The sequence below is a fragment of the Amblyomma maculatum genome, chromosome 1 (genome assembly GCF_055883805.1).
Source record: "Amblyomma maculatum isolate TAMU_Amacu chromosome 1, ASM5588380v1, whole genome shotgun sequence".
In the NCBI taxonomy this organism is placed as follows: Eukaryota; Metazoa; Arthropoda; class Arachnida; order Ixodida; family Ixodidae; genus Amblyomma; species Amblyomma maculatum.
In genome coordinates this window covers 211751220-211768575 of record NC_139344.1, presented here as the reverse complement: position 1 = coordinate 211768575, position 17356 = coordinate 211751220, and the positions used below count along the sequence as shown (strand labels likewise).

The window sequence follows — 17356 nt, the reverse complement described above, 5'->3', positions numbered from 1 at the left end:
AAAAAATGGAGATAGGAAGGAGAAAATAGGGAAGAGAGAAGCAAATCACAAAGAAAGCAAATTGAAAGGTAAACTTCGCAGTAGGTCCCTATAAATGAGGAAATGAGCAATAGAACAAACACTACGCAACACCATGAATTCTACTGCCAAAATAGGTTGACAGACAAGTCCTGGTTATGTATAGCCCAGCCATGTCGGAGGAAAATAGAATTCTTATAGCTGAATCAAGGCTCCTGCAGCAGAACGAACCATTTCATTAGATTAAAATAAATCAAAAAGGAAATAATGACAGTATCGGACAATTCTTGCTGGCACAAAAACAATTTGCCTGCTGCTCATGAGAAGAGCAAATGACAAGAGAGCAGCTGCACACGGTGCAACTGCTACTGGCCCATCACCGCTTCCCTCTTCTCTGCTTAATAAATCCAGGCGCAGGCTCCTTTGTGCTGGTCTGCCTACTTCACTAGCTGACTCTGCACATTATGATAGCAACAAGGTGCATAACTAGGAGCTAAGGCATAAAAACCAATTTGGGAGGTACTTGTGGTGCATCACATCACCACGTCCAGCGCAGAATGGTCGAGTAGCCACGGTGTCCAGTAAAAAGAAAGCAAAACAGGATTTCACACAGCTGTTGTAGATGACTGTAATGCATATTTTTGTACAGGGTGTACTACATTGCAAGACGTGGTCTGCCATCACAATCAGGCCCAAAGGTCCTATAAATTCACTGCTGTCCACATACACAATGCCAAGCACTTCAAACCTTTGCTGTTGATGTGAATGCAAGCTCATGTCTTATCTAGGAAAATGAAACACATGATTCACCATGTAAAGCTACTCTGTTAGTATGGCCTATTTTGACTACATTCAGGAGCCCCCACCAAGCCAACATTCAACTTTTATGATCATAGAAATGGTCAGTTTACAATGAAAGTGGTGCAGATAATGAATCATTGGACCACTGTGAGGCAACAAACACAAAAAAGTCCACTGGTGTACATAGTGCAGAGTGAGCCGAAATTGGGTATGGTGATGTAACAAAGGTGAAACACCTTTTGCCAGATTTATTCTCATCTGTCAAATGCACAAGTTACAGAGAAAAATGGTTAATGAGTCTGCGACAACCACTGTATAAACAAAGACTGCCTCTTCGGAACAAAAAACTTTATACAAAACCTTAGGTCTTTCCCGACATAAAGTAGCCGATATGTTGGAAACTAGCAGGTAATCTGCGAAACTTTGCTGCCTAGCGTTGTTTCTTTCCAGGACAGGCCTGCCTGTATAAGAACTAAGTGCAACCATAGTTTCCACTTAACTGTCTGCAAAAATACTTTTAAATAATACACACCCCAACTTTAAAAAACTGTGTGGGGATGGGAGAACAAGAACACCCAGTAGAATGTGCGCTACCATAGCATCTTGTGCAACAGCTTGTGCGTGTTAACTTTAAAAATCCCTATGTGAAGCAAATTAACTAGACACCATGGATAAAATAAACGTGTCCCCAGAACAGGTCTTGTGTTCTTGGCATGTACACACAATAACTTTGAAATATGTGATATTCAGCTAAAGGAAACACAAGACAAGGGCATACTGCCTATTGTCAATCAGTGTGAAAACACGGTGTGCGTCGCATTTTTGACGCCACACTTGCTTGTCAAGCAGTGCGAATACGCTACTTGCTTGTCAAGCAGTGCGAATATATAGTCTGGGGCAAGTAGACACTGTACTTATTGGTACAGGCATTTTCAAACTTCGTTGTCACCAAACACAAGGTAGATGGTGCAATATGATCAGGAAAGATGCCTATTGAAAGCACAAAACGAGAAACAGAAACAGACGAGAGACAGAAACAGAACTGGTCCAGAAGCATAATGTTTTGCTATAAACAAAATGCTACATTATAATAACACTGCAGGACCTATGTAGAAAGCTTAATAGAACCCTATTGAAATATGCCACAGTCAAGAATAACTTAGAAAGGAGCAACTTATGCAAATAATCTGCCACTTATTGCACAATCTAGAAACATCAAAACGGCCAGCTCCCTTCAGTGCAACCATGATTGCAGGTGTCCTCCATTACATCTGCTAAAGAAGCTCAAATGATTCTATGGGTCTTGAGGTCAATGTTGCAGGCAAATTGTCTCTGCACACAAGCAAAGTTTTTAGGACATTCACCTGTATCCTCCATTTTCCCTCCCACTTAAAAAAACAAAAATCTGAAAGCACATGACAATGAGACAGCACCACGCATACTTGAAACAAATGTTGCTCAAAACTGACCTAGAGAAACCAGCACGACTTCAGGCTGGCAGCTCCCCATATTCACCGAGCTGATCGCGATGACCAGGATGGGTGCAGTCACTATACGCACCAGATTCCAGTTTTGCCCTGCTACGAAGCCGCTTGCAAGGCTTTGGTATCACTTCAGCGTCCAGACATTTCAGTCACTGACGCCCAGTGCCAGTAATCTAGCCAGTGCACTCAACGTTTAAAAAAAGAAAATGAGGAAGGGCAACACTGCTATAGCAATAGAGATGATGGATGCAGGCCAGGCCTGCCGTTTTTCCTTCACTTCCGTGAAATGGAAGTGGCACTGTCCAACCATGGGCCCAACATTCACACGTGCTTGGTGCGCCTATTGGCTGATGCTTGGAGATGTCTTCTTGTCCTCAGGGGGTGGCGGTGGGCCCGGAGGTGGGGCAGAAGGGTTGCGCTCAGGTGGTGGTCCTGGCGGCGGGCCCTGCCAGCCAGGCGGTGGCGCTAGGGGGCCGCCACCAAACTCGTCACCTTCTTCAAGACCATTGGCAGCTGCTGCCGAGGCATCATACTGGGTGTTCTCCAGCCGCGTGATGACACGCTCGTCTTCATCGCCAAATTCACCCCCCATTAGAGAGGGCTCTCCTACCACCATCACGTCCTGCAGGGTAGGAAAGAGGCAATTTTCCAGGCAGCTGTCTGTCTAAAATGCTGCGCTAAACTACCTCGAGGAGGTGAGGCAAGCCCTCTAAACCAGTGAAAGCTAGCTGCACGAAGTCATGCTGCTAAGTCAAGAGCAACACAAGGTCCTGATACAGTCAAGTCAGACTATATCGAACCCATTTACATCAAATTACCCTGTATATCGAATGAACAGTGTAATGTTACAATGAGAATATATAGCAAAAAGTATGAATAAATAAAACAAAAATAGCAGCCGCGCGCAGGATATCGAACTTCAAGCAGCGCAAAACCGGCCCAGAAGTTGGCTTTTTCGTGTAGCGGCCACCAACCTTCGCCAGCACCTCGGAAAAAGCTAATTGCTACGATACCTGAAGAATGCCCTTTCTATTCAAGTAACCTACAGGTACAATTGAAAAGCTTGGATGACAAGCAAACTTTGTGGCAAGTGGCTCAAGTCCTGGGACAGAAGGTCTGCTTACTTGTTGATAATTGCTCTGCTCATCATTGCAACGCCAGTATCAGCAGCATCGAGTTTTGTTCCCTTCCGCCGAACACAACATCGGCGCTGCAGCCTTTGGATCAAAGTGCCATTCCTGCACTAAAGGCATGCTACAAAAAGCGCCTTGTGCAACGGCTATTGCTAAACCTTCGCACTGGCTGGGAGTTGAAAACTGACCTCCTGGGTGTAATAACAATGTTGAATGCATCATGGAATGACGTGGAAAAAAAAAAGGAACAATCCAGAATTGCTTGCGTCACTGTGAACTCGGCATTTCCGGAGAGGCTGGCCTGAGCTCATCTGAAAATTGCAATGAACCCCTACACTGTGGTGAACCACTCAAAGAATTTGATTTGTTTAGCCAGCTGTCCAACTTCCCAAGTGCCGTTTGCAATGGGACTGCAGCAACAGACTGTCTCCATCGACGACCATGTTTCAACTATCAGAGAGCTCGCTGACGAAGACAGCATTGCCGATCTGGATAGGCATCTCGCCGGCTACAGTAATTGCGAGAACCCAATGAGTTCTGACCCGCCATCGTCTTCCAATGCACTTCATGCGCTGAGCATCGTTCGCAGCCACTGTGCGTCCATAGACTCAGCTGTTCTCAATCACTTGACAACACTGAGAATGGTGAAGAAAGAGCGCGAGGGATGGGACACAGACACGAGGAAGCACAAACCGTCCCTTGCGCTGTTCCTTCACCATGCAAAACCAACTAGCCTACCAACTCGCTCTTATTAACACTGAGAAGGGCACACTAAGTAATCGGAGACTATTTCTTGCACTAATAATCCTGCGGTACAAGTATTTAAAAAATAAAGAACGCTTTCTATGAGCTGTGGTTTGTACATTGTCAAATGAGTGATGTGCCACGGAAAAGAAAAGTACTTTCCCTGAAACTTAAAGCGAAAGTTATTAAAGAAGTAGCCGGCGAGAAGAAGGTAGCCGACAGGTACGAGATAGTGCCGAGTACGCTTTCATCCATTATGAAGGCGAAGGAAGGCATAATGGGTGCTGTCAGTGACAGCGGCCTCAGTACAAGGAAAAGGCTAAAAGCGGCTACATAGGACGACGTGGAGAAAGCCACATTTACGTGGTTCATGGAAATGCGTGCCAAGAACATGCCTTTGAGTGGTGCCATACTTCAGCAAAAAGCCCTGGACTTCGCATGCGTGCTCGGATGTGACGAATTCAAAGCCAGCAGCGGGTGGCTGCAACATTTTTAACAGTGCCACAATATCGTTGGTAAAGTAATAAGTGGTGAATGTGCAGAGGCGGATACAATCGGAGCCGCAGATTGGCTTCGTGACCACGTTCCGGGCATTCTTGCCAGCTATGACATCGCGGACATCTACAACGCTGATGAAATGCCTTTATTCTACCGCCGTCTGCCAAAGAGGACCCTGGCTCTCAAAATTGAATGTTGCCATGGTGGCAAACAGAGCAAGCAACGACTAAATGTGTTGCTATGTGTGAACATGGACGGAACTGATATATGCAAGCCGCTGGTTATCAGAGTAAGTGGAAGACTGCATTGCCTCAGAGGAAAGAGCATGCCCATCAAGTATGTGAGTAACGCGAAGGCTTGGATAAGATGAGCCCTGTTCAGCGACTGGCTGAAAGAGCTGAATGAAGAAATGGGCAGCAGAGGAGGAAAATCTGCCTTCTCCTGGAGAACTGCTTGGCGCACTATGTTAACATGGAGCTTGCAAACGTCGAGCTGGAATTTTTTCCCGCAAGTTGCACATCTTTGATCCAGCCATTGGATCAAGGCATGATCAAAAAGCCTGAAGTGTGCATACAAGAAGCGCATGATTCAGTGAATTTTACTGAACATGCACCACGAACGGGACACCAAGACTGACGTGTTTATGGGCGCAGTAATGTTGTTTGCGTCCTGGCATTCAACCAGCAAGGAATTGTCAACTGCTCTAGAAAGGCTGGCATTAAAGCAGCGTGAGACTCTTCAGATGCGGAAGACAACGAAGCGCCTGCACAGTCAGATTTTGCTGACACTTGGCAATAGCTATGCGAGGAAGGCGGCGTTGCCGGGGATGTAAGCCTTAAAGACTTCATCACTAGTGATGAATGAGCCATCACAACAGAAGAGCTGGACGACAGCGCAATAACTGAAAGTGTGCAAAAAAAAGCCGCCGTGAAGGATGGGGATGACATAGACCAAGATGCCAAGGAGGCAGTGCAGATGCCTATGATAACGGAAGTGCTCAATGCCATTGAATTTGCGTAGGTATGCTGTCGGCAAAAGCACGAACAAGCGTTGGTAGCAGCAGCCACCTATGAGCGCCATATAATGCCAACGCTCATGAGCATATGTTAGGCAAAAATAACAGACTTCATGACCGCACCATGAAGTGGGTCACCTTATGCATAAATTGTACAATAAAGGTTCCTTATTTTTGAACTCTGCTTCAGATAACTCGCACCAATCTTTCACTCCCCGGTGGCTCAGCGATCAGGGCATTGGACTGCTAATTCCGGTGACGTGGCAGCTGTTTCGATGGAGGCAAAACATATGGGGGCCCATGTACTGTACGAAGTTGGTACATGTTAAACAACTTCAGGTGGTAAAAATTTTTGGAGCCCTCCGTTACGGCATCCCTTATGTTGCTTTGGGACATTAAACACCATAGACCAAACCATCATGCCCTGTCCAATGTTGTCGTAGTCCCTGATCAGTGAATCCCATCCCGCCACACGCATGGTGCACAAAGCCAGCCACGCTGTTTTGCGGAGACCTCTTGCTTGCACATCTCATTCCCATCAGCCCGCGGGAGCCAGTAATGGATCGCAGTATTGCTTGACGCCGTGAATGGAATTCCGCAGTGCCGCTTGGTTTCGTTTTCGGTGATGCCACACCCTTCTAGCAGTTGTTGCAGCAACACTCGAAGCTAGCTCGCGCTAACTTTTCAGTGGAGACATTTACAGTGCAATCCACTTATAACGATATTGAGAAAACGGGAAAATCCGATCGTTATAACCGATTATCGTTATATCTGGACCGGCAAAAAAAAAGTAAAAAAAAACAAAACAAGAGAGCGCACATACATTTGCCCGTGCATGCAGACTTACCTACTTGCCAGCGACGATTCAATCGGATAAAACAAAGCTAGTCACTAAAGAACACTCAACACTTTATTGCTGTACTATATATAAAGGGAATAAATAACTTAATCTCGCTTAAAGAAGTCTGAAATCCGCGCTTGCTTGAGCGGCAGCTGACGCTTGATAATTTCAGTCTGCATAGTCTCCAGTTGTTGCGCGTACATGTGCGGCAGTCCTGTAGCATGGATGAAGCCTATCAGCGACTGGATGGACTGTACGGCACTTCGTGACGACAATGGAGCTGGCGTGGTGGTGTCACTGCCATCGTTGTCCATGGTGCCGTCATCGTCGTCACTATTTTCACCATCGCTCGATGCCGCTTTTTGTCGCTGCTCCTCGGCAATGGCCTCATCGGTAAATTCCTCACACGAAGCAGCAGCGCAGTCAGCGTTTAAAAAGTCTTCCAAGAGCGCGCCGCCGGCATTGTCGGAAGATGCAACATGATCCCATAGTGCACACACATCGGCAGTTTCGGGGAGCAAGTCATCTGTATCTGTCCCTTCTGAGACCGCACAGTCGTGGCGCACGAAGCCTGCTTTTCTAAAGCAGTTCTGGATTGTGGACTGCTTCACTTCGTACCACGCACCATACACAAACCGCACCGCTTCGATCAAGCTCACCTTCAGGTGAGCAGGCCCGGAAGCATCCTCTGGCGATCCCAAACGGTCTATTTTTAAGATCAGCCATTCGAGCATACGACGTCTATAGAGGGCCTTGAAATTGGCAATTACGCCTGCGTCCATGGGCTGCAGACCTGCCGTGGTGTTCGGGGGCAGGAACAGCAACTCGACAGACGTCAGCTTCACGCTGACGCTGTGTGCTGTGCAATTGTCGAGGACTAGAACCACTTTCCTCTTCTTTTGCTCCATTAGGCCGTCAAATTCAAGCAGCCATTCCTGAAACAGGTCGCGAGTCATCCACGCTTTCTTGTTATTCCGATAGCGGACCGGAATGTGTTGGTTCCTGAAGCAGTGGGGCCTCTTCGATTTCCCAATCACAAAAGGCTTCAGACGCTCGCTACCGTCCATGCTGGCGCACAAAAACACAGTCACTCGGACCTTGCTGTGCTTCCCACCGCTGCACGGATCTCCTTTGAGAGCGTGCGTCCTTGAAGGCAGCATTTCGTAGAAAAGCGCTGTCTCGTCCCCATTGAAAATGTCCTTCTGTTCATAGCGCTCCAACAGCTCGGGCAGTTTCGTCGCCAGCCACTCGTCTTTCGCCGACACGTCCAGCGAGGCAGCCTCCCCGACCACGTTTCTATAAACAATGCCGTGGCGATCTTTGAATCTTTGGATCCATCCTCCGCCGGGCTCGAAGTTTTCTCGTCCCAGAAGAAAAGCGAATTTCTTCGCCTTTGCACAAAGAATCGGTCCTGTGATGGGAACATTCTGGTTGCGAGCGTTCAGAAACCACTGGTAGAGAGACTCTTCCACATCACTGTACAAAGGGTCTCTAACCCTCTTTCGCTGGTCGTCGTGGCCGCTGGAGCCGGCTTTCTCGAGGACATCTGCAGCCTTGATTATGGTTGAAACCGTCGACTGCGAAAGCCCATACTTTTTAGTGAGGCTTCCCACCTTGAAGCCTTGCCGAAAATCTTGGTGAATTTGGTGCTTCACCTCGACAGAGATTGCCTTCCGCTTAGTCGGCGCCATCTTCCACGTACAACGGCCAAGGACGCGCTCCCCTTCTCCCCACCTTCTCTCTTCAGCGATTGCGATGATGATGGCGCTCGCTTCCAAAGGCCGTACGCATCGCCTCCTTGCGGATTTCTCCACAACGGTCTATTTGCGGCACTTTTCGCGTCATTCTAATCAAATAATTTTATTTTTCGCAAATATTTATACGAAATTTGCTAGTAAATATTTTCCAGGCGGTCAAAATTCTATCGTTGTATCCGATATATCGCCGATAATCGTATCGTTATATGTGGTTTATTTTTACATAGGGGCAATGGGAAAATTGATAAATCTAAATTATTTGATCGTTATAACCGATATATCGTTATATCTGGTATCGTTATAAGTGGATTACACTGTATCTCCATCTATCAGTCAAGATTTCAAAATATCCGCAATTCGCCGAGAAATGAAATGCACAGCACCGTGGGGAGCGGCTCGGCTCCACAGAAAATTTCGACTTAATATTTTGAGCTATGAGATTTTGAGGTAACCAAGCTTTACCGAACTACTGTTGCCGCTCTATTTGCTTGATGTTTTTTCTAAAATTGCTTGCAATATCGTCGCCAATGCACATGGGCAAAATAAAGCGGAACGGCAGTGTTCTAAGAATGCGCAATTTCATCTGAGGTACTGAAAGACAAAAACCTTGATGCAACGAAGTTCGCAATATAACAGTTTTCTCCTTAAACGTACTACTTTGTTATATCGAGGTCCTACTGTATATCGAATTACACAACATATCAAATGAATTCATGTAATAATTTTGAATATCTGGTTGAATAGTCAAGTATTCATTATTTGACTGAATCCAAATGTTTCATATTCAAAACCTCTAGGTATCGGTCTCGAGCAACTAATATTTATGGAACGCTTGTTTTGCGTGCTCTTAGTTTAACGTACCTCCTCCGGGATGGCACTGCAGCACAAACATTTCCTAGGCATATGTGCTATATACCTGCACGTACACCGTAAGTGCGCGGCATCAGACACTATGCAGGCTCAAGTGTAGTGCCCAGATCAATACTAGCAGTGCCCACGTTACTTTTATATAATGGCAAAGCTCATATGAGAAGTGCACGAGTATTCTCAGCCTTGACCAAAGGATGAGGTAACTTGCAGTATCTATTCTTTCACCCAGAAACGTGACGACTTGCAAGTTCAGGCACTAACACAGGTGACAGGTAGAGGGAGAATCAACTAATATTTAGAGTTGACATATATGTATGCAGCAATAATTTGAAACTGAAAATTCTGTTTCAACTGAAAAGGAAATTGCATTCACTCACTACAGGCAACATGCTCTTTCACACTTCAAAACGGTACTGTGAAAGCAGTGTTACTGAACCTTGTGAGAATGCACTAAGGAGCAGTCACAGCATGACCAGCAGTCACAACACACAGTCTGGTGTTGGCAATGTGAGGTGGTGTGGCCATGAAAGCATGGCTTTGGCTGCAATATACAATATTATTGCTTACAAACAATGTAGGAAATGTTGATGTTTGGAATTTTTCAAGTCAGTGTTTTTGCAGCAAAGTGATTTTTTGAAGTTCAGACTTTTTCAACTGTTCGATCATTCAGCACATTTTTCGTGCCCCACCAAATACGAAAAAGTCAGCTGGTGACTAATTCTGAAGTTACGGCATCACACACTTTTCACTTAGTTTCAAAATTAACCTTGCTCTCACTTCCTGCGGTCTCCCTAGTTTCCCACCATTCAGAGAAAAATTGTGGGTTAAAGCATTTTTCACAGTATTAGCAGCCACATTTTGATATTTTTCTAATATTAATACAGACAACTGCAGGAACAACATAACTATGAAAAAATTTGGGGGGACATTTCCACTATAAAAATACAGGCATATTACATATTCTGGTAGATCTGACTACTTGGTCGCATTAAAGAGTGCAAAAATCATGGTTTAGGCAGGAATTCGTATTTTAAATAGATCAAGAAAGTCAAGTTTCAGCAGATGGTTGCGCCATGCTGAGCCCTCTCGCTGCGGCTGGCCCGGTATCTCTGCAGCGGAGGAAGTGAACACAACCTACCTTTAAATACTATGCTAGGGTATCATAAAGACTTTACTTAAATGCAGCCTGCGGACGACGTCGAATGATATGTCTATCTTTGAGAGGGTGAAACTCCATACCTGGGGCTCAACAGAAACTTTGAGCGAAAACAACTTTCCTTCCCAGCAAACCAAGGGAATAACCAGCTGTAAGAAGAAGCCCAACTTGGACTGACATCGTGCATTACACAGAATTATGGCTGCCGCTGCTAGGATTCAATCATACGTCAGTGCTGAGCAGCTAGCTGAATGCCACAGCCGCTCAGCCACTGTGGCAGGTGCTACTAACATGTTAACTACTTCCGTGACTACAGTGTACACTCACCAACAGATTTTAACGCAACAGCATTAAAGGCCCCATTCTCCAGGAAATCTGGCGCTGGCATTGTGAGCGAGAGATCATGAGCATGCCAGGTGATATGGCCAGGCACTGACTGGCTTGGATGATAATTCGGGCTTCTTCTCCTTTGAGATTCAGTGAGACCCTTGTATCGAAACATGCTACTCTAGGCCAAGCAGGTATATGTACCGGTGCGGACAAAAGTAAACTTAGCATGCTATTTCTTTCATTCTCAAATTTTTCAGAGTTGCATAATTAAAACTGGCCATATCGTGGTATGTGCGAACCGGTAGTAGACGCCAGTGCGCTTTCACCTGGACAAATGCTGTTTTCTTATCTCCAGTGCAGAAGAAGTTATTTTAATTTGAAGAGAAAAGCACGCTCCGTTTATTTATGTCCGCACCTGTACATATGGCTTGATTAAAAAAAATTCGGCAGGGCTCAAAAAATAGCCCGAATAATCGACCGGTCCAAAAAGTTCCTGAATTTAATAGTCACTTCCCTCTGTTTGCAAGTCACGCATTCTGTTTGCAAGTGAAAATAGACACCTTTAGCATACCGTGTACCGTGTCACCAATGCTGGAGTACACATAGCTCAACACACCGTTAGTGCACATTCGCAGATTACCATGAGGGTACCACATGGTGCCAGCTACCAGCAGCTGCGGACATGCGTGCCAGTGCGTGGGGCTCCAGTAGTCCGGTAATGGTAACGCTGCATGCAGCATTCTAAAGGCGTCTAATGTTGGATTGTACCTGCGCCAGGGCCATGCTTTAATGTCCGCTCCACGTGTCTTCGATACGAGACAGCTGCGGCAGCACCAAAATGGCCCGGAACACACCATTGTGCATACCTTGCACCACTGTGTGTGTGCCACGTGAAGCGAGAAGTCTATGCAAGGAGAATGACCATCACAAGAACCGTGAACACCAACTGAGGAAAATCACAGGAAGTAGTGAATGAAGTGAGCACATCTGACTGCAATCAGATAACAATCCGATAACACGAGCGGTATCCGCCACAGAGTTTCTTACACTAACTAGAGGGAAAGCTGAAGGTGCTGCACTTCAGCCACCATGAGCGCGCTAAGAATCATGGGCCGGTGTGCTACTTGATGCGGGACAGTCGGTTTTTCTCGGGTGCACAGAGTGGCGTTACTATGATGTTTTTTCCATCATCATCATCTCGAGGTGCGTACATAGACCGCAAAAGCCGTAGTAGCGAAAGCGCAAAAGCAGACGTCGCCAATAAAAGGTTTCTGTTTCCCGAAATACCACTAGAAACTTGCTTAAGTGATTGCACAACCATAAATATCTCCAAACATTTTTTCTCTTTTCAAAGTGTGCCTATTAAGGGCGAAATATTGGTATTTGTGCTGCTCAAAACTATGCCAATAGGAGAAAGAGCCATCGCTTATATTGGATAAATCTCACACTGACATGCTGTTTCTCTCACTTTTTGAAATTTATAGTCACAATATTGAATGTTAGGACATTTACGGTATAACAACATTTATCTTTGCATTAGTTTTGGCCAAAAGTTGTAGTTTTGCACTCGGTAGCTCTCCGGCCCATGATGCTTTGAGCGCCCAAGGTGGCTGAACTGGTCGTCTGGAAACTCCATGTAAACTCCCATAGATGGCAGCACAGTTATCTCTCTAGGTAAAAGTAAGAAAACTCTATGGCCACGGAGGAAGCGGGAGGGGTGTTGGGGAAGGAGCGCGTGCTGCCCCAGCTGCGGAGCTGGTTAACGGCGATGCGAAATGCAGGAACGGGCGCCAAAGAGCTGCGCTCTAAAGGAACCTCTGCTGTTTGCCGGCAACTACTTTTTTGCGAAAAATTGAGCTTCTGGGCTCCACACAGTCCGAAACATCAGTTATGAATACACACGTTCCTATGGGGTGTGTGAAGGTTGCTCAACAAATTCTGAAATATTGTGCAGGTCTGAATTAAAGTACAGTGAAAGCTCATTAATTCGACCCCCATTAATTCAGAAAATCGAATAGTAATTAGACGTACACACGAGGTCCCCACAATTCTACATAGGAGTCTATGGGGCGAAACTCTCGTTAATTTAAACAAATTTTGCCGTGCGTCAGTTAATTCGACTTCACTCTACAGCCCGTCAAGTAGGTGCGCTGTGAGCAAAAAGAAAAAAGAAAGAAAACTGTCACAAGCGGCGCTACTGTACGGCTGGTAGGCTATCGTATGGTCATCGTCATCAGCAGTGAGAGAGGGCGAGGGAAGTGAGGTTAGCCTTTCTTTGTGCTTTGTTGTAGCGTATTTACTCGCGTAATGCTTGCACCCCTAACATGGGGCGTCAAAAATCATAAATTTTTTTTCCCTCGCATAATCATCGCACCACCAATATTACCACCGAGAGTCGTCTGCTAGTAGTAACAAGCGCCATCTTTGGAGCGCTACTGACCCCAGCTGGCCTCGTGTGCACGCGCTACCAGGCGGTGCTACCGTGCTCGGGTAGATTATGCTCGTCTTTTTAAAATTTTTTTTTTTACCTTCATGATGCTCATAGTCGTCGCCATTTTGCGAGGTGTCCCGGCGTCTCGTTTTCGTTGTTCCTTCGTTCAGTCCGTGTTACTTGCTTTGTTCCACCGTCTACCTTGTTCTTGGTGCCGCATCACGGTGGAGCGGTACGCAAGTTATACAGCAGCTTTTAGGCTGAAAGCATTCGAGTATGCGCTACAGCATAGCAACCACGCTGCCAGCAGGCACTTCGGCGTCAACGAGTTCTACGTAGTACGCTACAGGAGACAGCGATTGCAGTGTCGACACGGACTCGGATAAAGAATAGAACTGTATGGTCTGCTGTGAGCATTATACCACGAAACACGGGGAGTGATGATGAGGCTGCGTGCGGTAAATAAAGTGCTTTAGCAGTTTGTGCTTTTGGCGACCCTGTACTTTTATAACAAGGGTAAGTTCTGCTTGAAAGTAATGTTTTGGTTATATTTATAATAGCTGACCTAAGAATCCCGATTCACATCTATTTAAATTTGCTTATTTGCTTTTAGCGCTCCAAAATATTTGTTCGAAAATTTTCCCCGCATAATTGTTACACCCCCCAACTTAGCATAAATTCTCTGCGAAAAAGGTGCGAGCATTATGCGAGTAAATACGGTATTGCAGCATTCATGTTGGTGTCGTCCGCTTAACCCTATCGACAGAAAGTCCCGTTTCTGCGTGTTGCTGCTACAATCGCGGTTATTTAACCGTAAGGCAACGCCATTTTTGGCAATTGTGCGCTTTGCCAGCGTGTTTACTGCGCTGATTCTGAGTGGGTGCCCAGCAAAGCGGCCAAAGTACCAGCAAAGGACCTAGCGACGAAAGTAGAAATACTGAAGGTTCTCAAGGACGGTGTTTCACGCCGCTATGTGATGGACAAGTATAATGTTAAAAGGACCATCTTGGCCACCTATGTAAAGAATGAAGCAGCATTATGGAGGCATTTGACAGTGAAGCCTACAGTGCCAAAAGAAAACGACTGCGGACGGCGGCCCACCCTGAACTAGAAGAAGCCGTACTGCGATGGATCAGAAACGCACATGAGGCCTACCTCCCTGTGAGTGGGCCACTCATTTGTAACCAGGCCGAAAGGTTCGCCGCGAAAATGAACATTGAAGAGTTCGAAGCTTCTGAAGCTTTGCTTGCTCATTTCAGAAGCCGTCACAATCTGACTTAAAAGTGTGTGTGGCGAAAGAGCTGCCGTGGACAAAGACGCGATTGAGGAGTGGCGTACCATCGGGCTTTGTGAACACCTGGCTGCATTCGAAGCTTGGAATGTATTCAATGCCGACGAGACAGTGTTGTTTTTAAGGCATTCCTAGAACGAACTATCACCTTCAAAGGTGACCCCTACACAGCAGGTAAAAGAAGTAAAGAACGGGTTACTATGCTTATTGCCACCAACATGACCAGAACAAAGCATTTGCCGCTCATAGTCGTCAGAAAGGCACAGAAGCCGAGATGCTTCAAGAATGCGAGGCGCCTTCCAATTGAATATCAAGACAACAGGAAGGTTTGGATGACATCTAGCATGTTCCAATCTTGGCTTCATCAGCTGGACCAGCGTTTTGGAGCTGAAAATGGAAGGTCCTCATGGTTGTGGACAATTGCAGTGCTCACTGCAAGGTTTCAGGCCTGGAATAGATAAAGCTTGCGTTCCTCCCGTCGAATGCTACCGCGGCCCTTCAACCCATAGACCAGGGCGTAATTCAGCATCTAAAATGCAAGTACAAGACACACGTCTTGCAAGGCATGCTTCTGTGTATGGAAGCTGTGAAAAAATATGATATTATGCTTCTTAGCGCTTTGAACATTCTTGCTCATGAATGGGCCCACACTCCTGCAGAAGTCATTGCTAACTGCTTCCAGCACAGTGGTTTTGTACAACCGAACTGCTGTGCAGGGGAACTGCCGACTGAAGCAGCGGACTCAGCCGCAACCACAGAAGACGACAGCTGTTTAGAGGGTGTCTTGCCCTCAGCAGTGCGGTTTGCTGATCATGTGTCGATCGATGATGGTGTCGCCGTTGTCGGTCAGCTGACCGAGGATGAAATAATGGAAGAAGTGATAGGCGCTGACGACGATTCATCGGAAGATGTTGATTGTGAGCAGTTGCCCCAAATGCCGAAGTGCACGGTGAAAGTAGCCGCAGAAGCCTTGTCTGTGATGGAGGACTTCTGTGAACAAACGCCTGACAGTGCGTGTGCCGCGGAGCACCTGGCAGCTGTTAGAGCTATCGTAGTCGCTCAAATTCGCTCAAAAAAGCGGACGAAGATAACAAGTTTCTTTGCCAAATAAAGGTACGTCCTGTTGCAGCAAACAATTTTTTGCTGTTCATTCAATTTTTCAACAATCGGATAATTCGACAATTTTTCCCAGTCCTGTCAGTGTTGAATTAACGAGCTTTTACTGTAGTTTGAAAAACTGGTTGGCCACTTTAGCGTTAACTTGACTGGTCATTCAGAATAACAAGCCATGGATGTAAAAAGGGAGCACTACCATTTTATTGTGTGCAGCCCATGCTCATGAAGTCACCTGTGTGCCAAGACTGCCCTCTGTCTTTGTCTGCTTGCTACACAACAAAATAATCAATGTGGAGTGCATGGCTCGTCGCAGGTAGACATGCAAAACATTTTTTTTTGTGGGGGGTGTCAAGATTTTCGTGTGTCCACCAATCAAGATTTCTACACTGTGTTCTGCTCCTCACTCACCTGTGATGCAAGTGAGAAGTTTGGAGGTCCGGGTGACATGTTCTTTTTCTTGCCCCCAGACCCTGCATTGCTTGCACTGCCGGCATTATTAGCAGCTGACGATTTCCTCTTCCGGCGCTTGCTTGGGGGTCGCTGGGTTTCTGAAAAATGCCATCCCAGAGTCACCTAATCCTTCTCAAAGGTGCCAACAGACAGCAGCAGAGCAGGGCAGTGCACATATAAAGCAGTCCGAAACCAGCACAAAAATGGCAAGCGACAGTCACATGCACCCAGCAACAGCACACACTTCATCCAGTCACTTGCATGCAACGTAGTAGACAGGCACCAAAAACAAGGTGCCAAAGCACACAAAGAAACGAAGGTGTAACGGCTACTAAAGTGCATGCACTCTGGTTGACATGTGCAAACCAGAACCAACATGCAAATGGGTTGAGAAGTTGTGTGGAGTGCCAAACACGTAGAACATAAGAAAAGCAGAGGCCAAAACCCAAAGAGGACGAACAGCTTGAAATGAGCATAACAAAATAATTATAATAAAAATAAAGAACGAAACAAAAAGTGCCATCACCAAAGAGGAAGGATTCAAGAGCTGAGCACAAGGCATCTTCAGCTGGCATGAAATGGACATTCTGATTATACTCGGTACAATGCCTGACAGCACATTTACGCATTGCTGATTTAGTAGCCCTGCAGTCTGAAGTTACACTGTGAAAGAAACTCAGCCGACAATAGACCCAACTAACTAGCATGATTCACTGCTATTTTCTCAAACAATACTAAGTGTCCCTCATCCACAGGCTGCAAATCAGCAAGTGCAGACTTTCACGGAAAATGAAATCACCAGATTAACCCTTCGAATATTTTTACAGAAAGGTTATATACAGCTGACAGATGTATATATCTGTTTGAAAGGATGCTGCATTCAGGTATTTGAAATATCACCTTCCACTTCAACGCCTCAAAGCTGCGAAGTCTTAGACAAAACCTATCCCCATGTGCAGGTGTAAAAAGACAATTTATGCCAGTTTTATCTGATGCCTAGTGTTCACCTCCATGCTGTTAGTAGCCCAGGTAGAGATCTGTTAGGCTCTCAAAGAAACAAGAGACTGGAATATTGACCCACAGTATGAAACCACATACCTATATCTTGAGCTGATTTTAGGTCATTAGGTGCTCCGCGGTGTGCGACACCTGGCAGAGTCAACCAATCAAGTTTATTAACAGGTTTGCTTCTCTCCCTTCATTTCTTCACACTAAGCACTCCTCAATTCATTACAGAGAATCTGCAGCATCTCAGCAATGCAGCTGGAAAACTATTCAACAGTATTTTAAGCTCTCATCCAGTAGCCTGAGCTACCTCCTTTTCAAATGAATCCTTCCAACTGAATATACAAACAAAATAAAGAACTATTATATGGATGCTAGAAGGGAACTAAAAAGACTAATAACAATACAAAATGAAA

The 17356-nt window shown here is 45.8% G+C and overlaps 1 protein-coding gene across 3 annotated transcripts in view; it reads right to left on the bottom strand.

The window, feature by feature from the left end:
* Nucleotides 1-621: 621 nt before the first annotated feature.
* LOC146205520 (LIM domain-binding protein 2-like) overlaps nt 622-17356 on the bottom strand; it is a 300230-nt gene continuing 283495 nt past the window's right edge. For 2 of the 3 annotated variants that reach the window (XM_084590235.1, XM_084590236.1), the window contains exons 11-13: nt 17034-17084; nt 15894-16033; nt 622-2925 (exon numbers count right to left, since the gene is read on the bottom strand). In XM_084590235.1, the coding sequence (XP_084446361.1) occupies nt 2644-2925; nt 15894-16033; nt 17034-17084 (473 nt within the window). In that variant the 3' untranslated portion in view covers nt 622-2643. The remainder of the gene's footprint in view (nt 2926-15893; nt 16034-17033; nt 17085-17356) is intronic. The other variant, XM_084590237.1, reaches the window with a different exon arrangement.